Source organism: Ursus americanus, chromosome 12 (assembly GCF_024610735.1).
Source record: "Ursus americanus isolate L20-20 chromosome 12, mUrsAme1.1.p, whole genome shotgun sequence".
NCBI classification, from domain to species: Eukaryota; Metazoa; Chordata; class Mammalia; order Carnivora; family Ursidae; genus Ursus; species Ursus americanus.
In genome coordinates, this window is record NC_142138.1 from 44,104,864 (window position 1) to 44,132,286 (window position 27,423).

Here is a 27,423-nt window from a genome sequence, read left to right on the forward strand (position 1 = left end):
GAAGAACATACAATATGTTAATTTTTAGGTAAGAAAGTGAAAGGAAAAATTATGTTCTTTTACTTGCTTGTATTTGCCTAAAAGAAACTCTGAAACGGGGCGCCTGGGTGGCTCAGTTGGCTAAGCATCTGCCTTTGGCTCAGGCCATGATCTCAGGGTCCTGGGACTGAGTCCTGCATCAGGCTCCCTGCTCAGTGGGGAGTCTGCTTCCCTCTCTCCCCTTGCCCCTCCACCCCTCTCATACTCTCTCACTCACTCACTCTCTCTCTCAAATAAATAAATAAAATCTTAAAAAAAAACAACTCTGAAAGGACTTATCAGAAAATAATAAAAGCAGTTACCTAGCAAAAAATAAAAGAAGGGGTATGTGGTAGAGTCAGGAGAATGAGATAAAAGGGGAAAGAGTGTGAGTAATGCTTTCATGCATACTCAGTTAAAAAATCAAAGCATTATGAAAAAATGCACATGTATTAAGCTATTAAAGTTTATATTATATATAAGTACCAGGTTTATTTTCTTCCTGTTTCCTTCCTGTCATTACTCCATATATGTACAATGTTATAATCATAGTAAAATACTCTGACTTTCCTCACTTAAAATTACTTATCATACAATTTTACAAGTGTATATATATATATACATATATATATTAATATATGTTTTCTCATGGATATATACATATCTATATTGGTATCTCTCTATATATGTAGAACTAGAAAATATAAAATCTTTCTACAATCTTCAAATTTAGAATTATGCAGAAATCCCACAATCTCATTACTAAAATCTTGGGGGCTAGGTATGTCATAGAATTTCTGATTTTCTAGATTTTAGAAAAATAATAAGATACATAAACCATACATCAGTATTATCCAGTGGCTGCATCCATATGAATACTATGCTTACTGTTAAACACAATGAAACTGTAAAATATAAATATCCACACCAAGTGGGATAAAATAAAAATTCTAAATGGCCATCCAAATGAATTTGTGCGAAATTTATGAGAAAACATTTGGGTTTCAGAGTGTTTTGAATTTTCATATTGGAGATCACAGACTTACACTATTTTCATCTTTAAGTTGGAACATTCAAATTCAGTTGTAGAGGGAAAATAACATTAATATTAAAAACGGTATCCGGATATATTACATAAATGAAAAATAAAATGAAATTTAATAATTATTTATCAACAAATTATAAGCTATAATCATACAAAACTAAACGAGGGGCGCCTGGGTGACTGAGTTGGCTAACTGTCTGCCTTCAGCTAAGGTCATGATCTCAGGGTCCTGGGATTGCACCCAGAGACCGGCTCCCTGCTTGGCAGAGTCTGCTTCTTCCTTTCCCTCTGCCCCCCACCCAACTCATGCAGATGTTTGCATGTGCTCTATCTCTCCAATAAATGAATAAAATCTTTAAAAAAAAAAAAACTAAATGAAAATGAATCAGATTTCTACATTGAAGGACTAGCTTCCTTGAAAAAGTTAGCGTTTGTTCCTGAACTGTTCCAGCATAACAAGGTAAAATATATACACTTAATTACAATGTACTAGGTGCTACAGTAATAACACACTGGTCATTCTCAAAATCTACAAAAGTATTACAAAACACTGAATAAGTCAATATACAGGGTAAACACACAGGCAGATATCAGAGTCAGCATCTGTAACAAATTTCACAGAATTATTACTGAACAGTTAAAAATTAAAATCTCATATTGCTTCTTAAAATTTTCTAAAATTCTGAATCTGAGCCTATTACTTATATAAAAAATATATATTTTTCATCAGCAAATCCCACAAATTATTTCCAAAGAACACCTTACTTTGCTTAAAAGGTGCTAAGGCATTTGAGGAACAATATTAAATCCAATAAGTGTTACCAACTTATGTTTAAGGAAAACTTACACCAATAACGAAAAAAGATTAAATTTAGCTCTTTATTAAAAATAAGTCAGCACAGACAATATGGCATCATAAAAATTCAATCACATGTTAGAAAGACAAATCAGATTGATATAACCTCATGTCACATCATTTTATTTTTAAATTAGTCTAGTCATATCCTTCTAGAGGGACTAATTTTAAGTTAGTACAAATTTCAGTACTGCCTACAGATTTCTGTCAGTGTAAATTGCAAGAGCCATGCATATTTATTAGGATGTAATTTCATCTCTGGATTTCAGTGACACTGATAAACCACTCAAGCTTCACTCTTGGTTTTTAATGACACCAGAACAAGTTGATGGAATTACAGCTTCATATGTACCATTGAAAGTCTTATTTCTTATCATAGAATAACAAGGCTGGAATCTTTAAAGGGCATCATTCCTGCTGTCTCATCATGGAAAGATAGATGCCTAGTTTATTTTAAAATCCCATAACTTGTCCTCAGTAATCTATTCTAATGCTCAGACCACAGTCATCTCTTTAGTTATTTCTCTCTCTTACTCTCACACTCACTCTTTCTCCTTCCACCCCCCTCCTCATCCCACCCTCACTCTCTCACCACTGTCATGCTGGAAATTGATTTCAGGAAACATTTACTTTCATTCAACTACTTTTTGATGCTTTATAAATCCAAACACTTAACACAAAAAATAGGAAACCCAGTCAAAATAATAATGGGAAATGTACACAATTTTCCCAACCCAAGGGCAAACACACTTCTTTTGCTCTCTACGCAGAAAACATGTATCAATATTGAGTGCCTACTGATACCATACCGATCAAAGCAGAATTGCCTTAATTTCTCTAAATTACTTTTCTTTTTGGTTGTGATTTTAAAAGCTTTGGTTTTAAAGGGCTACAAGTCAAAAGAAAAATTATAAAGAGATATCAGTTTTCAACCAATTGGTTTACTTAATTTCCTAAACTAGCAGTTAACCAAGTGGGTGAAAATGAGGTTTCCTGCCTGAAATCCACCTCACAGCAAGATGAGCTAATCCTGTCTGAAAGCAACCACCAAACCAAGTTTAGGAAAAGTGGGAAATAAAACTCACTTTTTTTGGTTTTATTTGGTTTTAAAATAATGAAGAGACAAAACAAAAAGGCATTATTATATTGACAAAAACATTAGGTAGCCGATCTATTTACCTTGCATTCAATCTCTGCTTGTTTGCGCTTTGCTTCACTTAATTGAGTAAGCAGTCCTTTGTTCTGTGCCGAAAGATATTGTACCTTCTCATGTAGACTAATCACCTCTTGTTCTGCTCTTCGAAGATGGTTACTATTGATCTGATTCTAATAATTAAAAATATAAATACTCAGAGATTAAAGACCCTAAAAAACCAACAAATTTCTACCTCCCCATTTTATACCTCAATAACATTATATAAAATGCTATCATTAGTTACAGGTGGATTTTATATAACAAATAGTTAAATGCTAAAAAAAAAATTTTATAAACGTGCTTTAAAAATCAAGTCATCCAAAAGAATACTCAAGGTCCATATTAGAAACTCTTCCTAATTTTCTGTTTATACAATAAATATCTACAAACTTTAAGAATGTTTACACAGACCTTGAAGGTATTAATTTCCAAAACAGGCAGTGTCAGACAAATGAGTAGATACAGAAATATCATCAATTTAACTCCTCTTTCCTGTTCCCAAAAGAAAGCACAGACTGACTTAAAAGTACCATCACCATTTACTGGACTGTAAAATCCCTGATGTCATGAAATGTGTCATATTCACGTCTATATCCCTCCAATGTACAGCACAGTCTTTTTTATGGAACATGAACTGGTTTTGAATTCTGACTTGTTATTTGGTGATTAAGCAAACTAGTTATAATATTTCTGAGTCTATTTCCTCATTTGAAAAATGCATATAAAAATACTCCCTATTTCTCATTTGATTCTCTTCAGTATTAAACGAGAGATTACATGGAACAGGGCTTAATATATAGAAAGAACTCAATAAATGCTAGCTGCTTTATGTATTACAACTATAGAACATGCTAAAAAATATAGAGAGACCTTAAATTGACTGACATGAGGTAGTTTCTCCATGCAGGCTTCCCGTAGCCTGATTTCTCTCAACCCCAAAATATCCTATTAGGGGTCTGAAAGAAACAGTAGGGATTTTATAAGCAAAGACAGGAAAATCTGGCTCCTCATTTTAAAGTTCTTCAACCTTGCTAAACTTATCTAATCCCATCAAATTTCAGTACACTGGTACAAGCATAGATATTATCACTAGACTTTAAAGGCTTTTTTGGAAGAATCATATGAGAAAAGTTTATGAAAGGAGTCTCACATAATGTTTGAAATTAAATAGATACTTAATAAATCCTTGGTTGTTACAATTATTACACCTATTCTACCTAACTCAAAAAAAGTGACCCTGCCTCCAGTTTTATTAAAAAATGTGCACCATGTAATAAGATTTAAGCTCCAAAACTTTCTACTATTTCTGAGTTTCTTCATTTTTACTTTTACTCCTCTTCCTATCTGTCTACAAAATAGTGAACTTCTTAGTACTCAAGTACTTAGTACTTAGATTCAAAATATTTCACAACTTTTTACTGTCTTCCCTCCTACCCCTAAACAAATAACTACACTTCAGAGGGACATACCTTCAACATAAGCTGCAAAGAATTCCCACAGATAGAACTCCTCTCTCCACCTCATAATACAAGTCTATGATCCAAAATTATAGAACTCCACACATAAACAAAACCAAAAATTGACAATGAGTGAGAAATTACAGACAAGAGGATAACAAGCACAGATTTTTTTAAAACTCTAGATAGTACTCATGTAAGGACTTTATACAAAATAGTTTATTTAAAATTATTAGACATAAAAAGAGGAAGCAAAAACATAAGCAAAGAACAAGTAACTATCAAAAAACATTTAGCAAATTTGGGGGTGCCTGGGTAGCTCAGTTGGTTAAGCATCCAACTCTTGATTTTGGCTCAGCTCATGAGCTCAAGGTTGTGGGATGGAGCCGGGTACCTGGCTACCCGCTCAGCGCAGAGTCTGCTTGTCCCTCTCCTTCTGCTCCTCACCCCACTCTCTCTCTCAAGTAAATAACTAATATTTTTTTGAAAAAACACATTTAGCCAATTTGAAAAATAACCAAATACAACTTCTAGAAGTTAATATAGCCAATAATGTTAAAAATTAATTAAAGCGTTAAACAGGAGATTAGTTACACTGAAGAAATAGTGTTCCAGAAGAGGTTAAGAAACATAGAAGAGAATAAGGAGGTACAAAATTGACCTAATGGGGGTTGCAGGATAAAATAGAAAACAAAGAAAAAAGTGAGACAGGATAGTCTAAGAGATGACAATACTTGAGAATTTTTACAACTGGAAAAAATATATATATGAATCCACATTTTGGGAAAATACAACTAGTTCTAGATAGGATAAGTAGAAATAGGCCTTCACTAAGATACACTTTAACAAACAGAATGCTAGTGAAAAGAAGAGACACATCAAGGGCAAAACTGAGTATCTGTTAAGGGGGAAAGTGAAATATGCAGCAGACATCTCAAGAGGAAAACTTTGTGTTGCTTAAAAAAATAAATTTCATCCTACAATAGTATATTCAGCTGAACTATCATATAAGAGTGAGAAAAAAAGCACATTTACCTTTAAGAAAGTGAGAGCTTACAACTCATGATTGAAATCAGAGAGAAACTATTAAATAAAAGTAACAGAGCAAAAAGACAGCGAATAGACAAATCCAAATAAGCACTGACTCCATAAAATAATAATGCCTAGTAATTTGGAGATTTAAAAAAGATGTACAATAATAGTAAGATATAAGACTGGAAGATGGAAGAAGAGCACATAAAGATCTTCTAAGGCCCTTACACAGTTTAGAAGGAAGATGGAGATAATTACCAACATTAAACTTTGTGCAGTCAGGTGAGCATTTTTTATTTTTTTCAGGTAATAAACACTAACAGAAAAGAAAAGGAATTATAAAAATCAAAGCAGTAGCAGAAAAAGAAACATCTAAATTAATCCAATAAAAAAGCATGAAAGGAGGGGAAAAATAGAAAAAAGGGAAGAAATAAATTGAAAAAAGAAAACAATTTTAAATACATCATTTTAAAGAGTTTTGATTCCTGATGGGGTTGTAGGATAGAAAGAGCATTATTCCCACTCTTTCAATTAAAACAAACAAACAAAAAAAGCCAGCCAAACTTGAAATTTACAACTTTTGTTGGAACCAGAGAGGTGAGGTCACAAGGCAAGCAACTATCCTCCAATCTAAGGACAGACAGGGCAGATGAAGCCAGAAGCTGTTTCGAATAATTCAGCCAGAATATTATCAAATTGGTCCCGGCCACGTGTTGGCTGGCTAGACAGTGTGAAGCCTAAGGGTTCACAAGCTCTTATAAGCAGAGTTCATAAGCTCTTATATACTTTTTCTTCGTGGACCCCAAAAGGTACACACAAAAGAGATTGATGAGAGTCTTGAGAAAGAGATCTTCACAGCACAGGCTTGAGAGAGGAGAATAGCAGGCAATACAGAAGGAGCACTAAGCCTTGCTTGACTCCTCTAGGAAATAAAAGGTTTCATAGCCTTCGCAGGCCAAGAAACATTGTTGCCCCTGGAGCACTGGGGGAACCATTACATCTAAGGAAGGGACAGGACTATATTGTGGGCCTAGGACTACAGCTGGTGGTCGGGTAGGAGCACTAAGAAAGTCAAACACTCCAGATCCAGGGACACATTGCAGCCTAAGACTGAGGCTTTATCAGAAAAATGGGGAACCCTTCTTCTGCCCCTCCAACTTCCTGTAACAAGTAACAGTGGAACACTCTGGAGACTGACTCTCTCTGAAGCGCTGTGTAAATGGAAGACCTAAAGACACTTAGAAAACCTGCTGGCAAACCAGCCCCCAATCTAAAAATAAGATAGTGCTAGAGGAATTTGAAGCCTGTGGTGCAATGAGGGTAACCACGGAAACAACAAACCTCAAACCCAGCCCAACTCCTGACTATATTAACTCAAATCCCCCACATTAAAGGCCTAGCAGAGGAAAAGGTATGCCCATTTCCAGGCATAAAAACTACTTACCTTAGTCTACTGTCCTACTCAAGATATTCAGTTTTCAACAAAAAATTACAAAGCATAGAAACAGGTAAGAAAAAACAAAACACTACCAAGAGACAAAGCAATCAACAGAATCAGCCTCACATATGACACAGATACCAAAATTACCTGACAGGGACTTTACAATAACTGTGATTAATATGCTCAAGGCTCCAACAGAAAAGTGAAAAACATGCAAGATCACATAGTTAATATCAGCAGAGAAATAAAAATTAAAAGAATCAAACAGAAATGCTAGAAATGAAAAACACAGTAATAGATGTGAAGAATGGCTTCAATGGTTCATCAGACAACTCGCAAAGTGGAAGAAAGAATCAGTGAACTTAATAATAAGTCAACAGAAATATTTAAGTCAACAGAAACTGAAACACAAAGAGAACAAATAATGAGGGGGAAAAAAAAGAATAGAACATCCAAGAGTTACTCTCAATATCAAATAATCTAACGTATGTGTAATGGGAATCCCAGGAGGAGAAAAGAGTATGGCTGGGACAGAAGAAATATTTGAAGAAAGAATAACCAAGAATTTTCCAAATTTCATGGTAGACACAAATCCAGAGGACCAAGAAACTCAGAGGAAAAAAAACAAAACAAAAAAGTACATCAAGTCATTTCATCTCCAAACTGCTAAAAACAAGACAGAAAACCTTCAGGGTAAGCAGAGGGACAAACATTACATGCAGGTGAACAAAAACAGAATGACAACAGAGTTCTGGCTTGCATGGTTTCTGACAAGAAGAATAACTTGAAGCGTTGAAGAAAAACAACAAAGAAAAATGACCCAGAATATAATATCCAGCAAATATGTATTTTAAAATTGGAGAAATACTCTCCCAAAGAAACAAAATTAAGAATCCACTGCTAGCTGACCAGCAGTAAAAGAAATGTTAAAGGAAGTTCTTCAAGCAGAAGGAACATGACACCAGACAGAAACATGGATCTGTACAAAAAAATAGAATGCTGAAATGGACTTGAAGAGAAAATAAACTTCCTTAAAAATTTTTTAAAATTTCTCTGAAAGGTAACTGATTAAAGCAAAATTAGTAGCACATATGTCTGTACTATATGTAAAAGTAAAATATATGACAATAGCACAAAAGAAGAGGGAAGAACTGGGAATATACTGTTGTAAGGTCCTTATACTACATGTGAAGGGCACAATACTATTTGAAGACAAGCTGTGATTAGATGTATACTTAAAAACCTAAAGCAATCAGTAAAAAAAACAACAAAAAGTTAAGGAGTATAAATAAGTCAATTGCGTATTAAGGAGGGCACATATTGCATGGTGCACTGGGTGTTATACGCAAATAATGAATCATGGAACATTGCATCAAAAACTGGGGATGTACTGTATGGTGACTAATATAACAAAATAAAAATTATAAAAAATAAAATAGCCAATAAATAAATAAGTCAATTGCAGAGATAAAATGGAATTATAATAAATGCCCAAAATCCAAAAGAAACTAGAAGAATAAGAAAAGAAAGAAAGAACAGATGGAACAAAGAATAGCTAGCAAGGTGACAGATATTAATCCAAATTGAATCATTAAACATGGACTACATATGACACCTAAAAGAGAGTGAGACTGCATTTTTATAGCTTTATTGAGATATACACATCATAAAATTCACCTACTTAAAGTGTACCTATACTTCAGTGGTTTTAGTATATTCACAGAGTTGTACAACCATTTGTCTGTCAGACTGGATTTTTAAAAACATCCACTTATATGCAGTTTATCAGAGAGGTAATAAACAGGTTGAAATTAAAAAGATGGAAAAAGATATATAAGGCAAATACTAAACAATAAACAGCTTAGGTAACTGTATTAAGACAAATGAGACTAAATCAAAATGCATCCTGAAGGATAAAGAGGATCAGTACATAATAAGATTCATTTTACCATGAAAGAAATAACAATTATATATTTGTATGTTCCTCTAAAAGGGACTCAGAATATTTTAAGCCAAAAAAATTATAATTCTAAGCAAAAATAAACAGATCCACAATCACAATAGAAGATATCTACTAGTTAGTATTTGAAAGATAAGGTGACACACACAAAAACTAGAAAGGATACAGAACATACAAACAATACATTAAGAAACATTAAATAATTAAGAAGTTTGATCTAATATAAATAAGACTCTACAGACCACATTCTGTGACCACAAAGCAGTTTAGTTAAAATAACGACATAAATTACTAATGAATCAGAAAATCTATATATCTGGAAATATAAATGATACTTGTAAACAACTCGAGTCAAAGAAGCAATCAAAGGGAAAGTCAAAAAAGTATGCAACTGAAGAATAAAAAATATATTAGAAAAGAAAACACACTAAAGTAGGAGTACAAAGAAAGGGGAAAAAGATGAAACCCAAGCAACACATAATTAAAGGATATAATAAAGAACACAACTAAATTATACAAAAACAATGGTACAACATGGAGGACCAACAAAAATTAAAAACCCAGTCTTCAGAAATATCAATAAAAATAGCAAGCCTCTAAAAAATTGGCAAACTTCTCCAAGACTTATAAGAAAATTTTAAAAAGGCACAAAAAACATTATTAGAAATGAAAAAAAGAGACAAATATTGATTCAGTAAAAAGAAAAGATACTTCTTAAAAAACTACTCTGAATAGCTCTAAGTGATAAATCTGAAAATTCAGATGAAATGGACAGTCTCCTACGGAAGCAAATTTTATCAAACCAGACTCAAGAAAAAACAACCTGTAAAGATCTATAACCTTAAATAAGTAGGATTGATAGTTACTATTTCCACAAAGCAAAACAAAAAGATAACACAGTTTAAAGGAATGGATTCCAGCAAATACTCAAGTAAGACGTAATTCTAATCTTACATAAAATTTTATAGAACAAAAGAAGATACAATACAGCCCAATTCATTCCATGAGCTTACTATAACCTTTGTTCTGAAACTAGGTAAGAGTCTCCCCAAAAGAAAAATCATAGTACATTTTAACGTAGGTATGAGAAATCCAAAATATTAAAAACCCGAATCCAGCCATGTGCATGTGGTGTGTCTCTGTATGTGTGCTCTATCACATACTTGTTTGTTGTTCAGTATTTTGAGAACTGTACCTCAATGTCACTGGTTTGCTTTGCAATCCTATGTATTTTACTTCATGCATTAAAAAACATTATTTTGAGAAAGGGTCCAGAGGCTTCAGACTGCCAAAGGGGTTCGTGGTATAAAAAAAAAAGATAAGAATCCCTGTCCTGAAGAAACTCTTAGAGCTATCCGCAAGGGAACATGTGCAAGAATGTTCAGAGCAGCACTATTGGTAAGAGCAAAAACTGGTACACAGAAAGAACAGCATGGCTCAATAAACTAAGGTGTACTCCCTAGGTGGTATTTTCTAAAAGGCACTAAAATGAAGGAACTGAAACTACATGTATCAACAAGGACAAATCTCTTAATATGGAGGCTCAATATGGACCATCATCAGTTCAAGCACTGGCATTTAGGAAAAAGTGCCTTATGCCATTCCTCTTCCAGCAAAAGCCATCCAAAATCACGCTTAATCAGGTACAATTCAAAATACAAATTCCTTAGGAAGCCTTTCCCTAAGCCATCTAGTTGGAATTAATTTTGCCCTCCTATTTTCCACAGCAGTTTCCACTGAGCTGTTTAATTACCAAGTTTCTAAATTATACATTTTTCTAATTTTATTGAGATATAATTGATATACAGCACCGTGTAAGTTTAAGGTGAACGGCATAATGACTTGACTTACATGTAGTGTGAAATGATTAGTTAATAACCATCATGTCATATAGCGAATTATATTAATTGTAGTTTGTGCACGCCTGATTTCTCAGGTGTTAAGTTCTCTGATGGCTGGACAGTGCTTTGTATTCAAAAGTTCTCAAAACGATGTTTGTGAATTTGATTCACTCATCACTCTTAAATAAAATCTGGGGCACCTGGGTGGCTCAGTCTGTTAAGTGTCAGCCTTCAGCTAAAGTCATGATCCCTGAATCCTGGGATCAAGCCCCTTGTCAGGCTCCCTGCTTAGTGGGGAGCCTCCTTATTCCTCTGCCTATTCCCCCTCCCCTGCTTGTGCTCTCTCATGCTCTCTCTCTCTCAAATAAGTAGATAAAGTCTTACAAAAAAAAAAAAAAGAATAAAATAAAAATTGAACATTGGCTTAAAAGCTGTTTACATCCTTAATATATACACAAAGATAAAATCTGTCATAAAAATAAAACTTCCCATTACAAAAGCTATATTTCTACTTTTCACAATTTTACTATTTTTAATTATAATGAAAAATACAAGAAAATAACTTTGAACAATGTAAAACAAGATATACTTAACCTAAAGGATTTATAGATTTGTTATCATGTTCAAGTTCGGATGATCATTTTGTACACAGGTATACAGAATGATACATGAGTTAACTATGCCCCCTACTGACTAAATATTTTGAAAACCAAATATTACAGAGAATACAGAATATGGTCCACACAAATGTACCACATAAAAATCAAATGTGGTTTATAATACAAATGAGTTCCGTAAAAAGGATTTTGCAGATCTTAAATCAAGTATGTTTAAGGTAGAATTTATTATAGAAAGGGGAGACTTGAGAAGAAAGAAGCATAATTTTGGAATTAACTGCTCAGAGTCACCAAATTACACATAAGAAAGCAGAATTCACATCACAGTCTACACCAATTGTTCTCAACCCGGGGCGATTCTGCCCCCAGGGGACATTTGGTAATGTGTGGAGATGCTTTTGGTCATCACAACCTGGGGTGGGGAGTACTGGGATCTAGTGGGTAGAGGACAGGAATGCTGGTAAACATCCTACAACGCACAGGACAGTCCACCTGGTTCAAAATCTTAATAGAGTCAAAAGATTGAGAAATTTTGTTCTACATGAATATTTCTTCTCAAGTTGTGCAACCAGGCAACAAAGTTAAATGTAATTTTAGGACTTGCTTAAACTTTGCTGAATGAGTCAAAGAAGACATTAAATCTCTGTTATCAAAGACTACAATTTTTAGCCCTTTTCCTTTGGGCTAGGAAATTACAGTCGAGACAGTTTCATATATCCATCTTTTAGCTCTATTCTAGGGATGATATAACCTGTGCATAAACTTTTGATCTGCTAATGATTTTTTTTTTTTTTTTTTTGAGAGAGAGAGAGAGCATGGTGGGGGCAGGAGGGTCAGAGAGAGAGGGATAGAGAGAATCTTGAGCGGGCTCCACACCCTCTGTGGAACCCAATTTGGGGCTTGATCTCATGACCCTGAGATCATGACCTGAGCTCATGACCTGAGCCAAAATCAAGAATCCAATTGTTTAACCAATTGAGCCACCCAGGTGCCCCATGCTAATGGTATTTTCTAAGCTACTGGGCTTTCTCATCATACCTGTGTTTCCATTTCCATCATCCTTTGTTTTATTTCTCTTATTTCTGCCTGAGTTTCAGCTTCTCTAAGTCGAATGGTCATCAGTTCATCCTGTAACTCATTCACAGCATTTTTCTTAGGTGGGTCTTTCCACCTTCCAGTAGTACGAGCTAAGTGGCGCTAAAAGACAAAAAAATTCTATTGCAACAAATATTCCCAGTATCAAAATAAGAGCTAACTTTCCTGGCACTTATTTCATGCCCAGTACTATATTTATCACTGTATATACATTATTTTATTTAATCTCCAGAAAACCTTAAAAAAGTTAGACACTATTATCGTCATGATACAGGTCAGAAAATGGAAATGGTGGTGATTAAGTAACTTCAGAAAGGTCGATATAGTCAATAAGTGGCAGATCTGGAATACAAGCTCAAATATAGTTCAAATCTGTTTATACTGTGGATTACTGTAAAGAATACAACTTTCACTCTAGAGATTTCCACATTTTTAATGAAATCCCAAGAAAAGAAAAAATGGGGCCATTCACGAATTAAGGAAGCAATATTAGGAGCGTTCTCAAAATATACATGGTGAAGCATCAGTTTTGTTTTGTTTTTAATTTCCAGTTTATTGCTGCCTGACACTTCTGGGGGGACAAAAAAAAGCTGTGGCAATGTTAAGGACTAATTTCAGTCTTTGCTAGATGTAGCCCCACCCCAAATTCAAACCAAAGTCACTATTCTGAAATGGTATGTAGTGTTTTTCTTTCCTCTCCCCCTTTTTGATCTGTCTTCTAGATTCTGGGGTTTTTTTGTTCCTTGTCAACACTTTCCCTCATATGTGAATAAATTTGCAGGCATATAAATGCCTGATTTTGTGAGATAACCAATTTTCAAAAAAGTTTACAAATGTATAGACAAATTTATATTAGTGTCACCCTTCTGCTGTTTCATACTAACTAATGGATTTAATATCAACAGAAGAAATATGTCCTGTATAAAGGAAAATTTTCTTTTAATTCTTCAGGAGAAGTTATATAAATCACAATGATATATAAATCACTGAAGTTATATAAATCACAATAACAACAACATGACTTGAACTCTATTTTATCTTTTTTTTAATTAAATGAATTAAAACAGGAGAAACAGCTTAAAGGTACTTTCAACTTATAACTTCTCAGATTTTTACATTTAAAGAGTCTTTCTCATTTTAAACTCAAATCCTAGTGTTGATCATCAGCTACTTCAAACTCACACAAACTGGATATTCAGGTTTCACCTGCTTTTTAAAAAACATACAAAATATAATGATATTACCTGCCAGTGTTCCTCTAAATCCTTGACTTGTTGTCTAAGTTCTTTCAATCCCATAATAGCTTCTGCTTCTCTCAGTTTCACAGCAATGAGCTCTTCCTGAAGCCTTGCAATGTTATTCTCATCAGGAAAGGAGTTGTTTCTCTAAAGCAAGAGAAAATATAATTTGGAATTTTTAAATTTAAAGAATAAAATAAAACATATGTAGTACGAGTTATTTTGTCCCATAAGTAATTGTACTTAATTTTACAGTTTTACTGAGATATAAATCACAAACCATAAAACTTACCTTTTAATGTACAATAGTCAGTGGTTTTAACAGTACTCACAGTACAACCATCATCACAATCTAATCTCAGACATTTTAATCACCCCAAAATGAAACCCTACACCCATTAGCAGTCACTCCACATTTCCCCTCCCCCAGCCCCTGACAACTACTAGTCTACTTTCTGTCTGTGTGGATTTGTCTATTCTAGACATTTCATATCAGTGGAATCACACAATACGTGGCCTTTTATGACTAGCTTGTTTCACCTAGTGTGTTTTCAAGGTTCATCCCTTTTTATTGACAAATAATATTCCATTGTGTGTATATGCTACATTTTATTTATCCATTCATTAGCTGACAGAAATTTGGTTTTTTTCCCACTTTTTCGCTATTATGAAAATGCCATGAATGTTTGTGTAAAAGTGTTTGTGTGGACCTATATTTTTGATTCTCTTGAGTTTATACTAAGGAGCAGAATTTCTGGATCAGATGTTAACTCTGCACTTAACTTTTAAGAAACTCTCAAGCTTTCCAAAGCAGATTTACTGTTTTATATTTCCACCGGGAATATATGAGGGTAACTGTACTCAATCTTAAGGACATAAAAAGTCTAACTGTACTTTGCTTAATGGAACAGTAATCAGAGTTTTAAAGCAACATGATTAAAATGTTTTTCAACGTGGCAATAAGCATACTAACCTCTGATTAGGACTCCAAACAAAGCACAGATATAATTTGTATTTTGAAGATTTATGGAAAAGAATAGTCCAAAGCCTATTTTGTTATATTTTCTCAGCATGTCACTTTGGAAAGGAGTATAAAATCTTTAAACATTAGTTATTATTTATATCAAGATTAAAAAATTAATACCAAAGTGATCTAAATATTTGCTTAAAGAGTACAAGATTTAGGACTAATCTCTACACTACTGAAAGACCCACCTTAGGACACAGGGTAGCCCTTATTACACTGCTCTGGGCCATGACCAAGAAATCCTAAATTAGGCCCTAGTAAAAGCTCCTTGGGTCAACTGAGGTACTACTAAGATTTCAAGTACTGAATCTATGAAATTTTATAACTCTAAAATATTTCATGGTAGGACATGAATTAGCCCACAGAGAACATGACTAAAGTTATTCTTGCCAACTACACACTTTTATGATAGACTAAATATTTTCTCAACTGAACACTGGAAATTTACTGTATATGAGTAAAAAGAGAATCCTGCATGAAGAAATTAACCAGAGGAAGCATGAAGCCTTCTAATTTCTTTTCTACTCTATGACATGAATACCAACAATGCTATTTAAGAAATCCGTTTTTAAACTGGATCCAAGCACTTTTTTTTCTACCAAATATTCAAAACTGAAAGATCGAGATTCTTATCTAATTATGGTATCTAGAGTACTCCTAACTTAGAAACCAAATATCTGTTATGCACTTTTTTATAGCATTCTTGCTGGCCTTTTCTCAACAAATAGGAGAATAAATTCTCCAAAAATAATATAAAAATAGTGAACATATTTCTAGCAAAATTATTTCACTATTGATGGTAGTTATACCTGCTTTATTTCATTTAGAAACAGGAACAACTTGAGGCTCTCATGTTCATTATTTATAAGGCTTTGATTCAATAGCTAGATACTACCTAATAGTGAAAAGAACAAACTTAACATAGAGCCCAAGCCATCAATAATTTTATAGATGACAAAAAAGAGATTCAGAGTTTGTGATCTAGAACACAGACTCTCAAGTCTGAGAACGGTAAGAAACCCAAAAGCATTTCTAACTCTTAAAGTTCTTTAGTCACCTTGAAAAGAAGTAAATTAGCTTCTGTAAGTACACCTTAGGCTAAGATCTTCCCACAGATCCTGAGGTGTCTTATAGCAGCTTAGAAAGTTTTAACAGTAAAACTCAGATGAAATTTTTTCTGAAATGTTTATGTATTAAGTCATACCCTACCTCTTGCAGATGAAGATATAATATTTGAATACAACCCTTATTATGTATCCCCTAAGTTCCTTTTCTTCAATAATTAAATATTATTCATATCAAAATTATCCTAGTTATCTTCCTCTAAAAGGGCTCTAACCCCCCCTTTTTTTTAACCCTTAAAAAAGGGGCTTAGAGTAGTATGGCAACAACAAATAATTGAGAATCTTATTTTCTTTCTCTTTTCATCTCTTAATAACTAATATATAAGGTTTCCAATGTATAAAAACACCAAGTCCAATTTAACTGTTCAATAAGTACATCTATCACATGTTGCTTCTATTTTGGGAGTGACACTATTTATATTGTTCTCACCTTCTCTATATCCAGGACTTTATCCTGCATCTCCTTTAGCGCACACTGAGACTCAGCTTCACTCAGACGGGCTTGGACCAATTCCTTCTCTAATTGCAGCACAAAATCTTCATTATAGTTGGAATTGCATTTGTGCTACAAGTTAGAGACATATAATGAAATTTCACAGAAGTATGAACATGTACATATAATATAAATAAATGCAATTATACAATATAGTTATTAAGGGCAACCAAATGTAAAAGTTCCATCTACTCACTACTTCTAGCCTATCTACTCCAAGTAACTTTCCAAGGAATAAAAAAGTCCAGGCTTGGTATCTATTGATGCCACACATTATTCTATGTTGGTAACTAGTTATGATACTAATCAAATCCAATTCACGGAAGATAAATATCTCCTTTTATCTGTCCATCCATCCAGATACTAAGAATTTGTTCTGACTCTAGACATGCCCTGTACAACAGTGTGGCCATTAGCCACAAGTGACTACCCAACACTTGAAATGTTGCTAGTCCAAATGAGAAAGGAAGTAAGTGTAAATACAAACTGAATTTTGAAGACTTAATATGAAATAAAAAGGCAAAATATCTCATTAATAGTCTTTACACTGATTACAGGTTGAAATAATATTTTACACACATTGAGTTTAAGAATATTAATTTCATCTGTAATTATTACTCCTTTTAACGTGGCATTTTAAAATGCATATGTGGCTCGCATTATATTGCTCTGGGACTGCACTGTCATACACTACGGAAATACATATTTACTGAAATAAAAATAAGGCATCCACAAGAATGTGAACCATCTTAAATCCCAACAGAATAAAAATGTCTTTGCTCTTCGAAATGTAGAGCTCTTCAATGATATGCATGAAAATCACTGCTGGAAACAAAGAAAAAGAAGATGCTGCACAAAGAAATTAACCACGGAAGCACGAAACCTTTCCATTTCCTTTCCTGCTCTTTAATGTGAATACCAATGCAGCCACTTAAGAAATCCCTTTTTAAACTAGTTTCTATAAAAAGCTATTCTAAAAAAGCAAAAAGACATCTAATTCACCATTATGTAAAACTTCCTTAAAAGAAACTATCAGATCACATTTAATTCACACAGTAAAGAAAAGAAACAACTCAAAATTCCCAAATAGTCACAGAGAATCATCTACTGAACTAGCTTGAGTAAAGAACAGTTCCTTTCATTCTTTAATACATTAGGAATAAGACTGATGTCAAAATAAAACTTTATTTAAAAACTATTAAATGTTTAATTAAAACATAATACTCCCTTGCTTTTTTTTAAATGAATAGTTGACTTATTAAACAAATGAGGACATTTTAATTCAATGTATTACACATTATTTCTCCTAGGAATCTTCTGGTGCTATTAAAACAGTATTTCTTTTTTTTTTTAATAATAATTTTTATTATATTAGTCACCATACAGTAAAACAGTATTTCTATACATGGAGTACATCTGCAACAGGTATATCACTTTAGTAAATACTTACCTTACTAAATAGGGAAAAGGCACTCTTTTGGAATGACCACATCCAAAATGCAGGCGCCATAATTTTTGTTTAATGAGACCATGGTTATTTCATGAGTAATACTAGAATTTTTTGCCCTAGTGTAAAGCCCTGACACCTGTAGTCCAGGTTTGTTTGCCAAGATTCTATATTATGAGATCCCCAGGAAAATACCAAGCCCAGACGGCTCATATGAGAACAAAATCACGGGATCTAGTAGAAACCATCTGATATAACCAAGCAGCAAAGCAAACCCCAAAAAACTGTACTAATATTGGGAACACACTTTTATCAATAAAATTTACAAAACTTCTAATTGCCCTCTATTGTTCAAGGGCTAAATTCTAAATTCCATAGTTTACACATGTTATTTCTCCTTCCATATTTCCCATTGAGTTGAGGGTTGTTCTTCAATCTACTGTAAGCTAGCTTTAGTTCTCAACCATATTGAAACTGCTCTCATCATTAACAACATTGATATGCAGTAATGATATAAAAACTCAATGGTAAGTAAGCTCTTTTATTCAGCTCTTACTTCCACTAGACAGTCTATGGAATTTAACACAACTGAACGGTCTTAAAACTTTTTAGATTTTGAGGTGCTACTCCTCCTTAATTCTACTACCTATCTTCTCTGCTGCCTCTGCCAATTCTATTACTTCATATAGATATGTATGACTATATGTACATGTGTATGTATCTATCTGTCCCTAGGGTTTCAATATTGTGTTTTCTGTCAATCTTTCTGTTTTCTTATTTTGTAGATTCATCCTATGTGACTTCAGCTACTATCTAACATAGTCTGTATGCATAAGCATAAAGTATTCAGAATGAACCTAACTTCACTAAGTCAATTCCACCCAATGATCAATCTTCTAAATGGCAATTAGCCCTGTCCAATTATATTCATATGCATTTTTACTGGACAAAAAGTACTTTCATGGGAATCAGTTCTTAATATTCATACAGGCTCACTAAACAGAGATTCTGCATTTAGTGTTGCAACTTAGAGAGTCAGAAAAGGTTCTAGCATTTGTTTGGTTGGCTGAAACATGGACCATAAGGTGGCCCACAGTGAGTTTAATGTAGAGGAAGGGAAAAGTGATGACAAAGAAATCCATGGAAGATGGAGACAAACCTCTTTGAATGGGCTAAAAAACATGAAGACATTTATTTGTGCCCCATGGGAGTGCTCACCAAAGGGTGACCTCCACAGCGGATTTTAAAAATCAATTGGATAGGATGACCCATTTTGTGGATACCAGTCAGCCTCTTTCCTCAGCCACCCATCACTATCCAATAGGCTTATGAACAAAGCAGCCATGGTGGGAGGGATGGAGGTTATGCGTGGTGGGCTCAGCAACACAGACATCCATTCATCGAGGTTATTTATAGCCACTGCTAAGAGTCCAATCTGCCAGCAGCAAAGACCAAGCCCCTTCTATGACATCATTCCCTGGGGTGACTAGACAGCTATCTGGTGGAAGGCTGCTTACACTTCATCATGGAAGGCGCAGCATTTTGTTCTTACTGGAATAGATACTTACTCTGGATATGGATTTGCCCTCCCCTGCACATAAATGCTTTTGTCAAAACAACTATCTATGGACTCACAGAAGGCCTTATCCGTTGTCATGGTATTCCACAAAGGATTGCTTCTGATCAAAAAATTCACCTAATATCAAAAGAATTGTAACAATGGGCCCATGCTAATGGAACTCACTAGTTTTGCCATGTTTCCTAACATTCTGAAGCAGCTGACTTGATAGAATGGCGGAATGACCTACTGAAGACTAAATTACAGTGCAAATGGCAATATCTTGCAGGGCTGGGGCAAGGTTCTCCAGAATGATGAATGTGCTCTGAATCAGTGTCCAATATATGGTGCCTTTTCTCCTGTAATCAAAATTCAAAAATCCAGGAATCGAGAGGTGGAAATGAAGAATATGTGTGGAACAATGAAGATCCTTTAGAGTATCTCTTAGTTATTATCATGCCCTGTGATTAAAGTCAATGAAAAATTATGAAGTATTACTAATGGTCCAGACTCCTCAGGAATGAAGGTCTGGGTTTCCTCATCAGACAAAGAATCAGTTGAAGTGCTTGTTGAAAGCATAGGGAATAGAGTAGGTAGTGGAAGATGGCAGTTATCAACAGTAGCTATGACCACATAACAGAAATGAGGACTGGAACTGTCATATGTATTTCCTTCTAATTTTGTTATGTGTGTATGTGTGTTTTCTTTCCTCTTTTATTTCCTTATATATAAGATGCATTGACTTTATATCAAAGTATTTAACTACTGTTAATTTTACATCACAATATTTAAGTTATAAGACATCAAGAAACATCACTGAAAGACTCTTCTGGGGAAGGCAGTAGTGCATTTTCAGTTGTGCACAGGCTAATTGTATCATGTTAGGCAGAATTATGACCTTGTTGTCTTTATGTGGAGACTAAGCATGGTTTAAGGAGATGCACATGGTTGCCAAGTTGACAAAGGTTGGACTTATGATGGTTAATTTTGTGTCAACTTGACTAGGCCATGGGGCCCAGATTAAACATTACTTCTGGGTGTGTCTGAGGGTGTTTTCAGATGACTCAGTAGATTGCCCTACCAATGTGGGTGGGCATCATCCATTCCATTGAAGGCTAGAATAGAACAAAAAGTGGAGGAAGGGAAGATTCACTTCCTGCCTGCCTGCCTGATTGAGCTGGGATATGGTTCTTCTCCTACCCTTGCACTGGAATTTATACCATCAGTTTCCCTGGCCTTTGAACTTTAGAATTATTCCACTAGCTTTGCCAGGTCTCCAGACTGCAGATGGCAGACATGGGACTTCTCGGCCTTCATTAACGGCACGAGCCATTTACTCTCAATAAAACCTTGTGCGTGTTTGTGTGTGTGTGTTTCCCCTACTGATTCTGTGTCTTTGGAGAACCTGACTAATGTACGATAAATTTTACAAATAAGATTAAATTTAGGGGTGCCTGGGTGGCTCAGTCGTTAAGCATCTGCCTTCGGCTCAGGACATGATCCCAGGGTCCTGGGATCGAGCCCCACATCAGGCTCGCTGCTCTGCTGGGAGCCTGCTTCTTCCTCTCCCACTCCCCCTGCTTGTGTTCCTTCTCTCACTGGCTGTCTCTCTGTCAAATAAATAAATAAAATCTTTAAAAAAAAAAGATTAAATTTAGTGATTTAGAAGTTTTATTTTTGTCTGAGTTTTGGTCCATTTCAAATTTGACCCATTAGAGTTTCTGCAACTGAATCCTTTTTTGGTCATTATTTCTACCATTTCCAATTTTCTTGGTTCAAAATTTTTTTGTTGTTCAAATTTTTGCAGATCTCAATATAGTCAGGAAGTGATACTTCTGTCAATGTTTAGTCTATTAAAAATTTTGCCATGTCAGTTTTAGCTCTAAGTTTTGGTTTTTATTACTAGCAGCCTATGACATTTGCCAAGCAAGCTGATAGAATAATAATAATGGAATAATGTTAATACTAAATCCTAATAATAGGTATACCATTTACTGAGCACTCACTATGTGCCAGGTATTACCCTAGAGTACCAACTCCCTTAAACCTTAACAACCCTCTATTATACACAGGACAAACTATAGCACAAAGAAGTTAAGTAACTTGTCTAAGTACACAAAACCAGTGAGTGGAAGAATTGGCATCAAAGTGACAATGTTAAAATATGCTGCTGTGGACTGTAAACTACCTGTTTCCATTTTTGTTGTTGTTGTTGTTTTTAATTTTACACAGGAAAAAAGAAAATGTTATTTATAAAACAGGGTGTTTTCTTTGTTTGTTCTTGTGAAGCCTTTAAGAGATGTCAGGAAAGGTGACTGGTACCACAAAGCCTGAAAAAACCTGCAGCACACAAGGGCACTGCCAGTTCCCTACCAGAAGGAAGTGCCATGAGGGGCAGGGGCTGTGAAACAGGTGAACACTGAGGAGCAAAAATTCCCAGTTCCATGTCTATTTAGGAGAATTTAGCATGGCTGGTCTACTTCTTTTTATAGTTTTCCCAGACCAATTAGACAAAGAAAAAACAAAAACAAAACAATCAAAATCCTGAAACCAATATTATAGCAAAAATTTAAATACAAACCAAAACAAAAACTGGGATTTTATGAGGTTGACTTGAGATGAGGAAAAGAATGAGAAAAGGCAAGAGAATATCAGAGATTTAATAGCAGCTATCCTACGGGGCCCAAACCTTGACCATTCCTGATGCTGCTGTTTAAGATGTTCCTGTTCCACTCACTACAAAACAGGTTTTTTTTTTTTTAAGTTTATGATGATAACGGCGATGATGACAGCAACTAATATCTACTGAGTCTTCATTATAAGGCCAGCACATGCTAAGTGCTTTGTACTCTCAATCAACATTCACCACAACTTCTACTTTACTAATAAGGAAACTGAAAAGACCTAGCAAAGTCACACAGCAACTGGCACCTCTGTTAATTGGAGTATGGACTACAGACCCCTTGTTTTTAGTTTTAAGCCATATAAGGATTGAAATATTATTTTTAAGAGATTAATATACTATTTTAATATGTACTGTTCTAAGAATTAATGGCATAGTATTAAAAATCTAAGCATCTTAAAAAACCCTAAACATCTTACATAACATTCTTATAATAAATTCTTAGAAAAATTTATTTCATATTCACATTAGTAACCTGGACAAATATATGACTTATCAAATGAAAACTGCTACAATTACGATGGCTAATAAGCCAGCAAGGAACAATTTATTCAAAAGTCTATAAATAATGAATGACTTCTCTACATTTAACATCAAGTTCACTTGAGTCAATGAATCTCTTAATGTTTCTGTGATACCAGCAATCCCACTCCAGTGAAATAGAAATTGTTTTTAGTAGGTGAAGTCTCTGCCTTTCAATCCCATATGCTTTTCTGGTGTTACAAAAGTTACAAAGGTAAGATGAGTTACAGTAAAACCCTTAGTAAATCTTTTTTGCTTGTGTTTTGAGTAAAACAAAAAAATAAATTCTCACATTCAATATTTGAAGGATATATGAGTGATACAGTGAAAACCAAAAATTTTTATTTGGAGAGATTTCTTGTATTATGAAGTGAAAAAAAAATCCAACTGGAAAAAGGATTGTCTACACAGATGTATCAAATATTCCCTAAATTTAATTATAAATTAAGCAACTAAGTTCAAAGCCTAATAATTATATGTCCTATTTAGGAACCCTCACATTTCATAGAACTCTATATTCTCTTTTATAGTATTTATCACAACTCTAATTAAATAACTAACTGTGGGATTAATTTTTAAAATATCTATCTCAATATATACAAGTAATGCCAGAAAGTCTGACTGATTTGTTACTGTACTGTCAGAACTAAACTGTGCTTTTCATAGTAAGTGTGCAAACAATATTTGCTAAATAAATGACCTAGTCAACTCTGGGTTCTAAAAATAACAATATGGGGTGCCTGGGTGGCTCAGTCGGTTAAGCATCTGACTCTTGATTTCGGCTCAGGTCATGATCTCAGGGTCATGAGATTGAGACCTGTGTCAGGCTTCATGCTGGGCGGGAGTCTGCTTAAGATTCTCTCTCTTCCTTTCCCTCTGTCCTTCCCCCACCAAAAAAAAGGAAAGAAAAAAATAACAATATGAAAAGTACAGTACAGAGAATACAGTCAATAATACTAACTTTGTATGGTGACAAATGATAACTACACTTATTGTAGTGAGAATTTCATAATACATAGAATTTCTGAATCATTATGTTGTACACCTGAAACTAATATGTCAACTATGCTTTGATTAAATAACAATAACAACCCTCTATTATATACTGTATGATAAGCATAGGTAGTGGTAACTAAATGTTGCAAAAATAACCTATAAAATCTATTTGTTTCAAAAATAAAATTTATAGTAGTATGGAAATATGGTACATATCTACTGTCATACCTAAAGCACTTGAAAAAACTATTATTACACAAGGCAAGTAGTCCAGACTAGGATTCTGTACCACAAAACAAAATCATAGCAGAAAAAAATTAAGTAAAAAATTATATCTTACAACAACAACAGTAACAACAAACAGAGAAACAGACTCATAAATATGAGTGGTTGCCAAAGGTGGGGGGAGAGGTGGGATGTGTGAAATAGGTAATGTTTGTAAGCAGTACAAACTCCCAGTCTTAAAATAACAAAGTCATGGGATAAAAAGCACAGCATAAGGAATATAGTCAATCATATTGTAATACACTTTTATTGCGATGAGCGTTTTGTAATGTATAGAATTACCGAATCACTGTTGTACATCTGAAGCTGACTTACTATTATATGTCAACTGTACTTCAATTTAAAAAAAAGTTGTATCTTGCTCTCAGCCTCAGCATATGACCCCAAAAAGATGTCTGTAATCCTCCATACCACACACTCCAAATAGCTATTTAAAAAAAAAATCCAAGCAATATGGATGTACTATTTAAAGATCTACCACACTGAATTTTTTTTTTGAAAAATTGGTATATCCTTTTAAAATGATTTGTTCCCAACATCTTCAAAAATATATACATCCTTTAAGGCAGAAGTTTGTCTCTGCTTATTTATATACTCAAACTGCAAGATTTTTTTTAATGCTGAAGAAAATGTTAAGAAAACAATTACTTCCATTAAAGTGAACGCTCACTTATTATTTAACCTGATAAGAAAAGATGACTACATATGAATGTAAAACATTTAATTATAGACTAATGTCAAAATTAGTTTTGGAAGAAAACTTCTGTCCAGATTCATAGGCATATTGATGAACAGTGTTAAGAGTTTACGAAATGTGTAAAGTCATTACTCTATTTGAATTTTTAGAAAGACTTATGTAAACTTACCAATAATTACAAATTAAAATCTTGAAATGTCACTGAAGTAGAGCTAAAGGCTTAGAATGCAGGAAGATATGTTAAACATTAACTTCCACATTCATAAAGACAAGCAAACCCACTAGGTAAATTAGGTGTGGGGTAATTCCTAATGCTGCTGAACAAACACTTTTTCTAAAATAAATTATCTAGAAGATTTCACAACTTCCACTGAGAAACTCGTTGGTTTTAGTTTATTGACCTTTATTTGTGTGTTCATTTTAAGTAAGATTAGTTTTTATCCCTCATATCAAATCCTTTTTCTTCTTTTTTTTTTTTTTTAAGATTTTATTTATTTATTTGAGAGAGAGCCAGTGAGCAAGCACAAGCAGTGGGGAGGGGCAGAGGGAAAAGCAAACTCCCTGCTAACCAGGGAGCCCAACGTGGGGCTTGATCCCAGGACGCTATGATCATGGTTTGAGCCAAAGGCAGACGCTTAACTGACTGAGCCATCCAGGTGCCCCAAAAACTTGGTTGTTAAAAGTATCACATAATTCTTTCATGTTTTCTTCTGGAATTATAGGAAAAGGAAGGAATGTCAGAAGAAATCTTTTCTAGCCTCCCCTTAAGTACTTCCTAGTACAAAGGTCCCGAGAACTTCAAAAGGCAGTAATTTCAGCACTCAGCAGCTTTAACTGTTAAAATTCTTGTTTATGCTTGATCCTAGCAAATAAACTGCTGGACAAAACTGCTTATTCAAAGGGGCGCCTGGGTGCCTCAGTCGTTAAGTGTCTGCCTTCGGCTCAGGGCATGATCCCAGGTTCCTGGGATCGAGCCCCACATCGGGCTCCCTGCTCTGCTGGGAGCCTGTCTCTTCCTCTCCCACTCCCCCTGCTTGTGTTCTCTCTCTCACTGGCTGTCTCTCTCTCTGTCAAATAAATAAATAAAATCCTAAAAAAAAAAATCTTAAAAACAAACAAAAAACCCCCTGCTTATTCAGAATAAGCTGAAATGATAAGCATTCATGTATAGGGCAAAAAAACTTTTAAATAGATCAAGCAAGACTCAAAGATAGTTGGTTACCAGGAAATATCGTCTAAAAATACATTCATGCCCCACCAGACTCAAAAGGGTCAGAGTCAAACACACAACTGTATGAAATACCACTGGATCATTTCTACTTCTATGGGTTTCATGGAACATGTAAAACAAATACTTAAAGGAACAGTTTAATCTTAATGCTTGGTTTTATCTTATGGCTAGTTTGATATTTAATATTTAATGTACTACTACTAAATACTAAGTATTAAATCTTATTTAGTGTACTAAATACAAAATTTGCTAATAAATTCACTAGATCATTTTTGAAAACCAGCAATATCAGGTTCAAGCTATCAAGGTCAGCATAAAATGAAAGCAATGACCTGTCAAACACAATGATTCAGTATTTGTGACTGCAGAAATGCTTTTTAGGGGTGCCTGGTTGGCTCAGTGAGTTGAGTGTCCAACTCTTAGTTTCAGCTCAGGTCATGGTCTTGGGGCTGTGATATCGAGCCCCAAGTCAGGTTTTACCTCAGTGCCGTCTGCTTGAGATTATTTCCCCTTCCTCTCCCTCTCCCTTTGTTCCTCCCCCTACTTGCATGCATGTGTACGCTCTCTAAAATAATTTTTTAAAAAAGATTTATTTATTTGAGAGAGAGAGAGACAAAGATAGCAAGAGAGAGCACAAGCGGGGAGGAGAGAGAGAAGCAGGCTCCGTGAACAGGGAGCCTGATGACAGGGCTCGATCCCAGAACTCTAAGATTATGACCTGAGCTGAAGGCATATGCTTAACCAACTGAGCCACCCAGGCACCCCTCTAAAATAATCTTTGAAGAAAAAAAAAAAAAAAAAAGAAATGCCTTTTAAAGAACATCAATGATCAAAATTAATTAAAAATAAAAATTTACCTTTTAAAAACTGCTGCTCAAAAGTTAAATATATTATTTTGAAATAAGTATGGCATATCACTATAACAACAGCATTAAAATTATATGAAACATTAAACAAACACTAGTCCGTGAATCTGGAGTGATATGAGAGTCCACAGTGAGTGAGCCTAAGAGATTAGAGAGGAAAAAAAGAGAAAGGTCTCTTTATAGAAGAACATTAGCTAGTAGGTGTAGAAAAAAGGGGAAAATATGACAATCGCCATTTTGGAAACCCAATCAGTGGATGCTAAAACCATTAGGTAAAAGGTGAATAGAGGACAAGATATTTATTTGATACAAAAGTATTTCCCAATAGATTACTTGATAGTTGCATAGAAGAAACCTTATCTTTACAAGGCAGGGAGGCTGTGGTAACCAAACTCAGCATGGTAATCAAACTCAATATTACTATAGTGGGAACTACTTATGTTAAAATTTTTTAACTGAATCTGTTTTACAGGAAATATAACACCATGAAGAACAACTTCATAAAATGAGACAACTTGGATCCATCTGTCAAAAGTCAAAGTCATCCCTGACATTGGTTACTGTTTCTTCTCTTTCTAATCAGTCTAGCAGAAGTTTATCAACTTTATTAATGATCTCAAAGAACCAGCATTTGGTTTCATGAATTTTCTCTATTTTTGTTTTGTTTTTAAATTTTACTTATTTGACAGACAGAGAGAG

General features: G+C 34.4%; 1 protein-coding gene across 6 annotated transcripts in view; it reads right to left on the bottom strand.

Annotated features, from left to right (window-relative positions):
- EVI5 (ecotropic viral integration site 5) overlaps positions 1-27,423 on the bottom strand; it is a 190,663-nt gene that overhangs the window by 63,170 nt on the left and 100,070 nt on the right. For all 6 annotated transcript variants that reach the window (XM_045801783.2, XM_087866105.1, XM_045801782.2 and 3 more), the window contains 4 exons: positions 16,377-16,511; positions 13,802-13,942; positions 12,501-12,659; positions 3,099-3,245 (listed from right to left, as the gene is read on the bottom strand). In XM_045801783.2, coding sequence (XP_045657739.1) covers positions 3,099-3,245; positions 12,501-12,659; positions 13,802-13,942; positions 16,377-16,511 — 582 coding nt within the window. The remainder of the gene's footprint in view (positions 1-3,098; positions 3,246-12,500; positions 12,660-13,801; positions 13,943-16,376; positions 16,512-27,423) is intronic.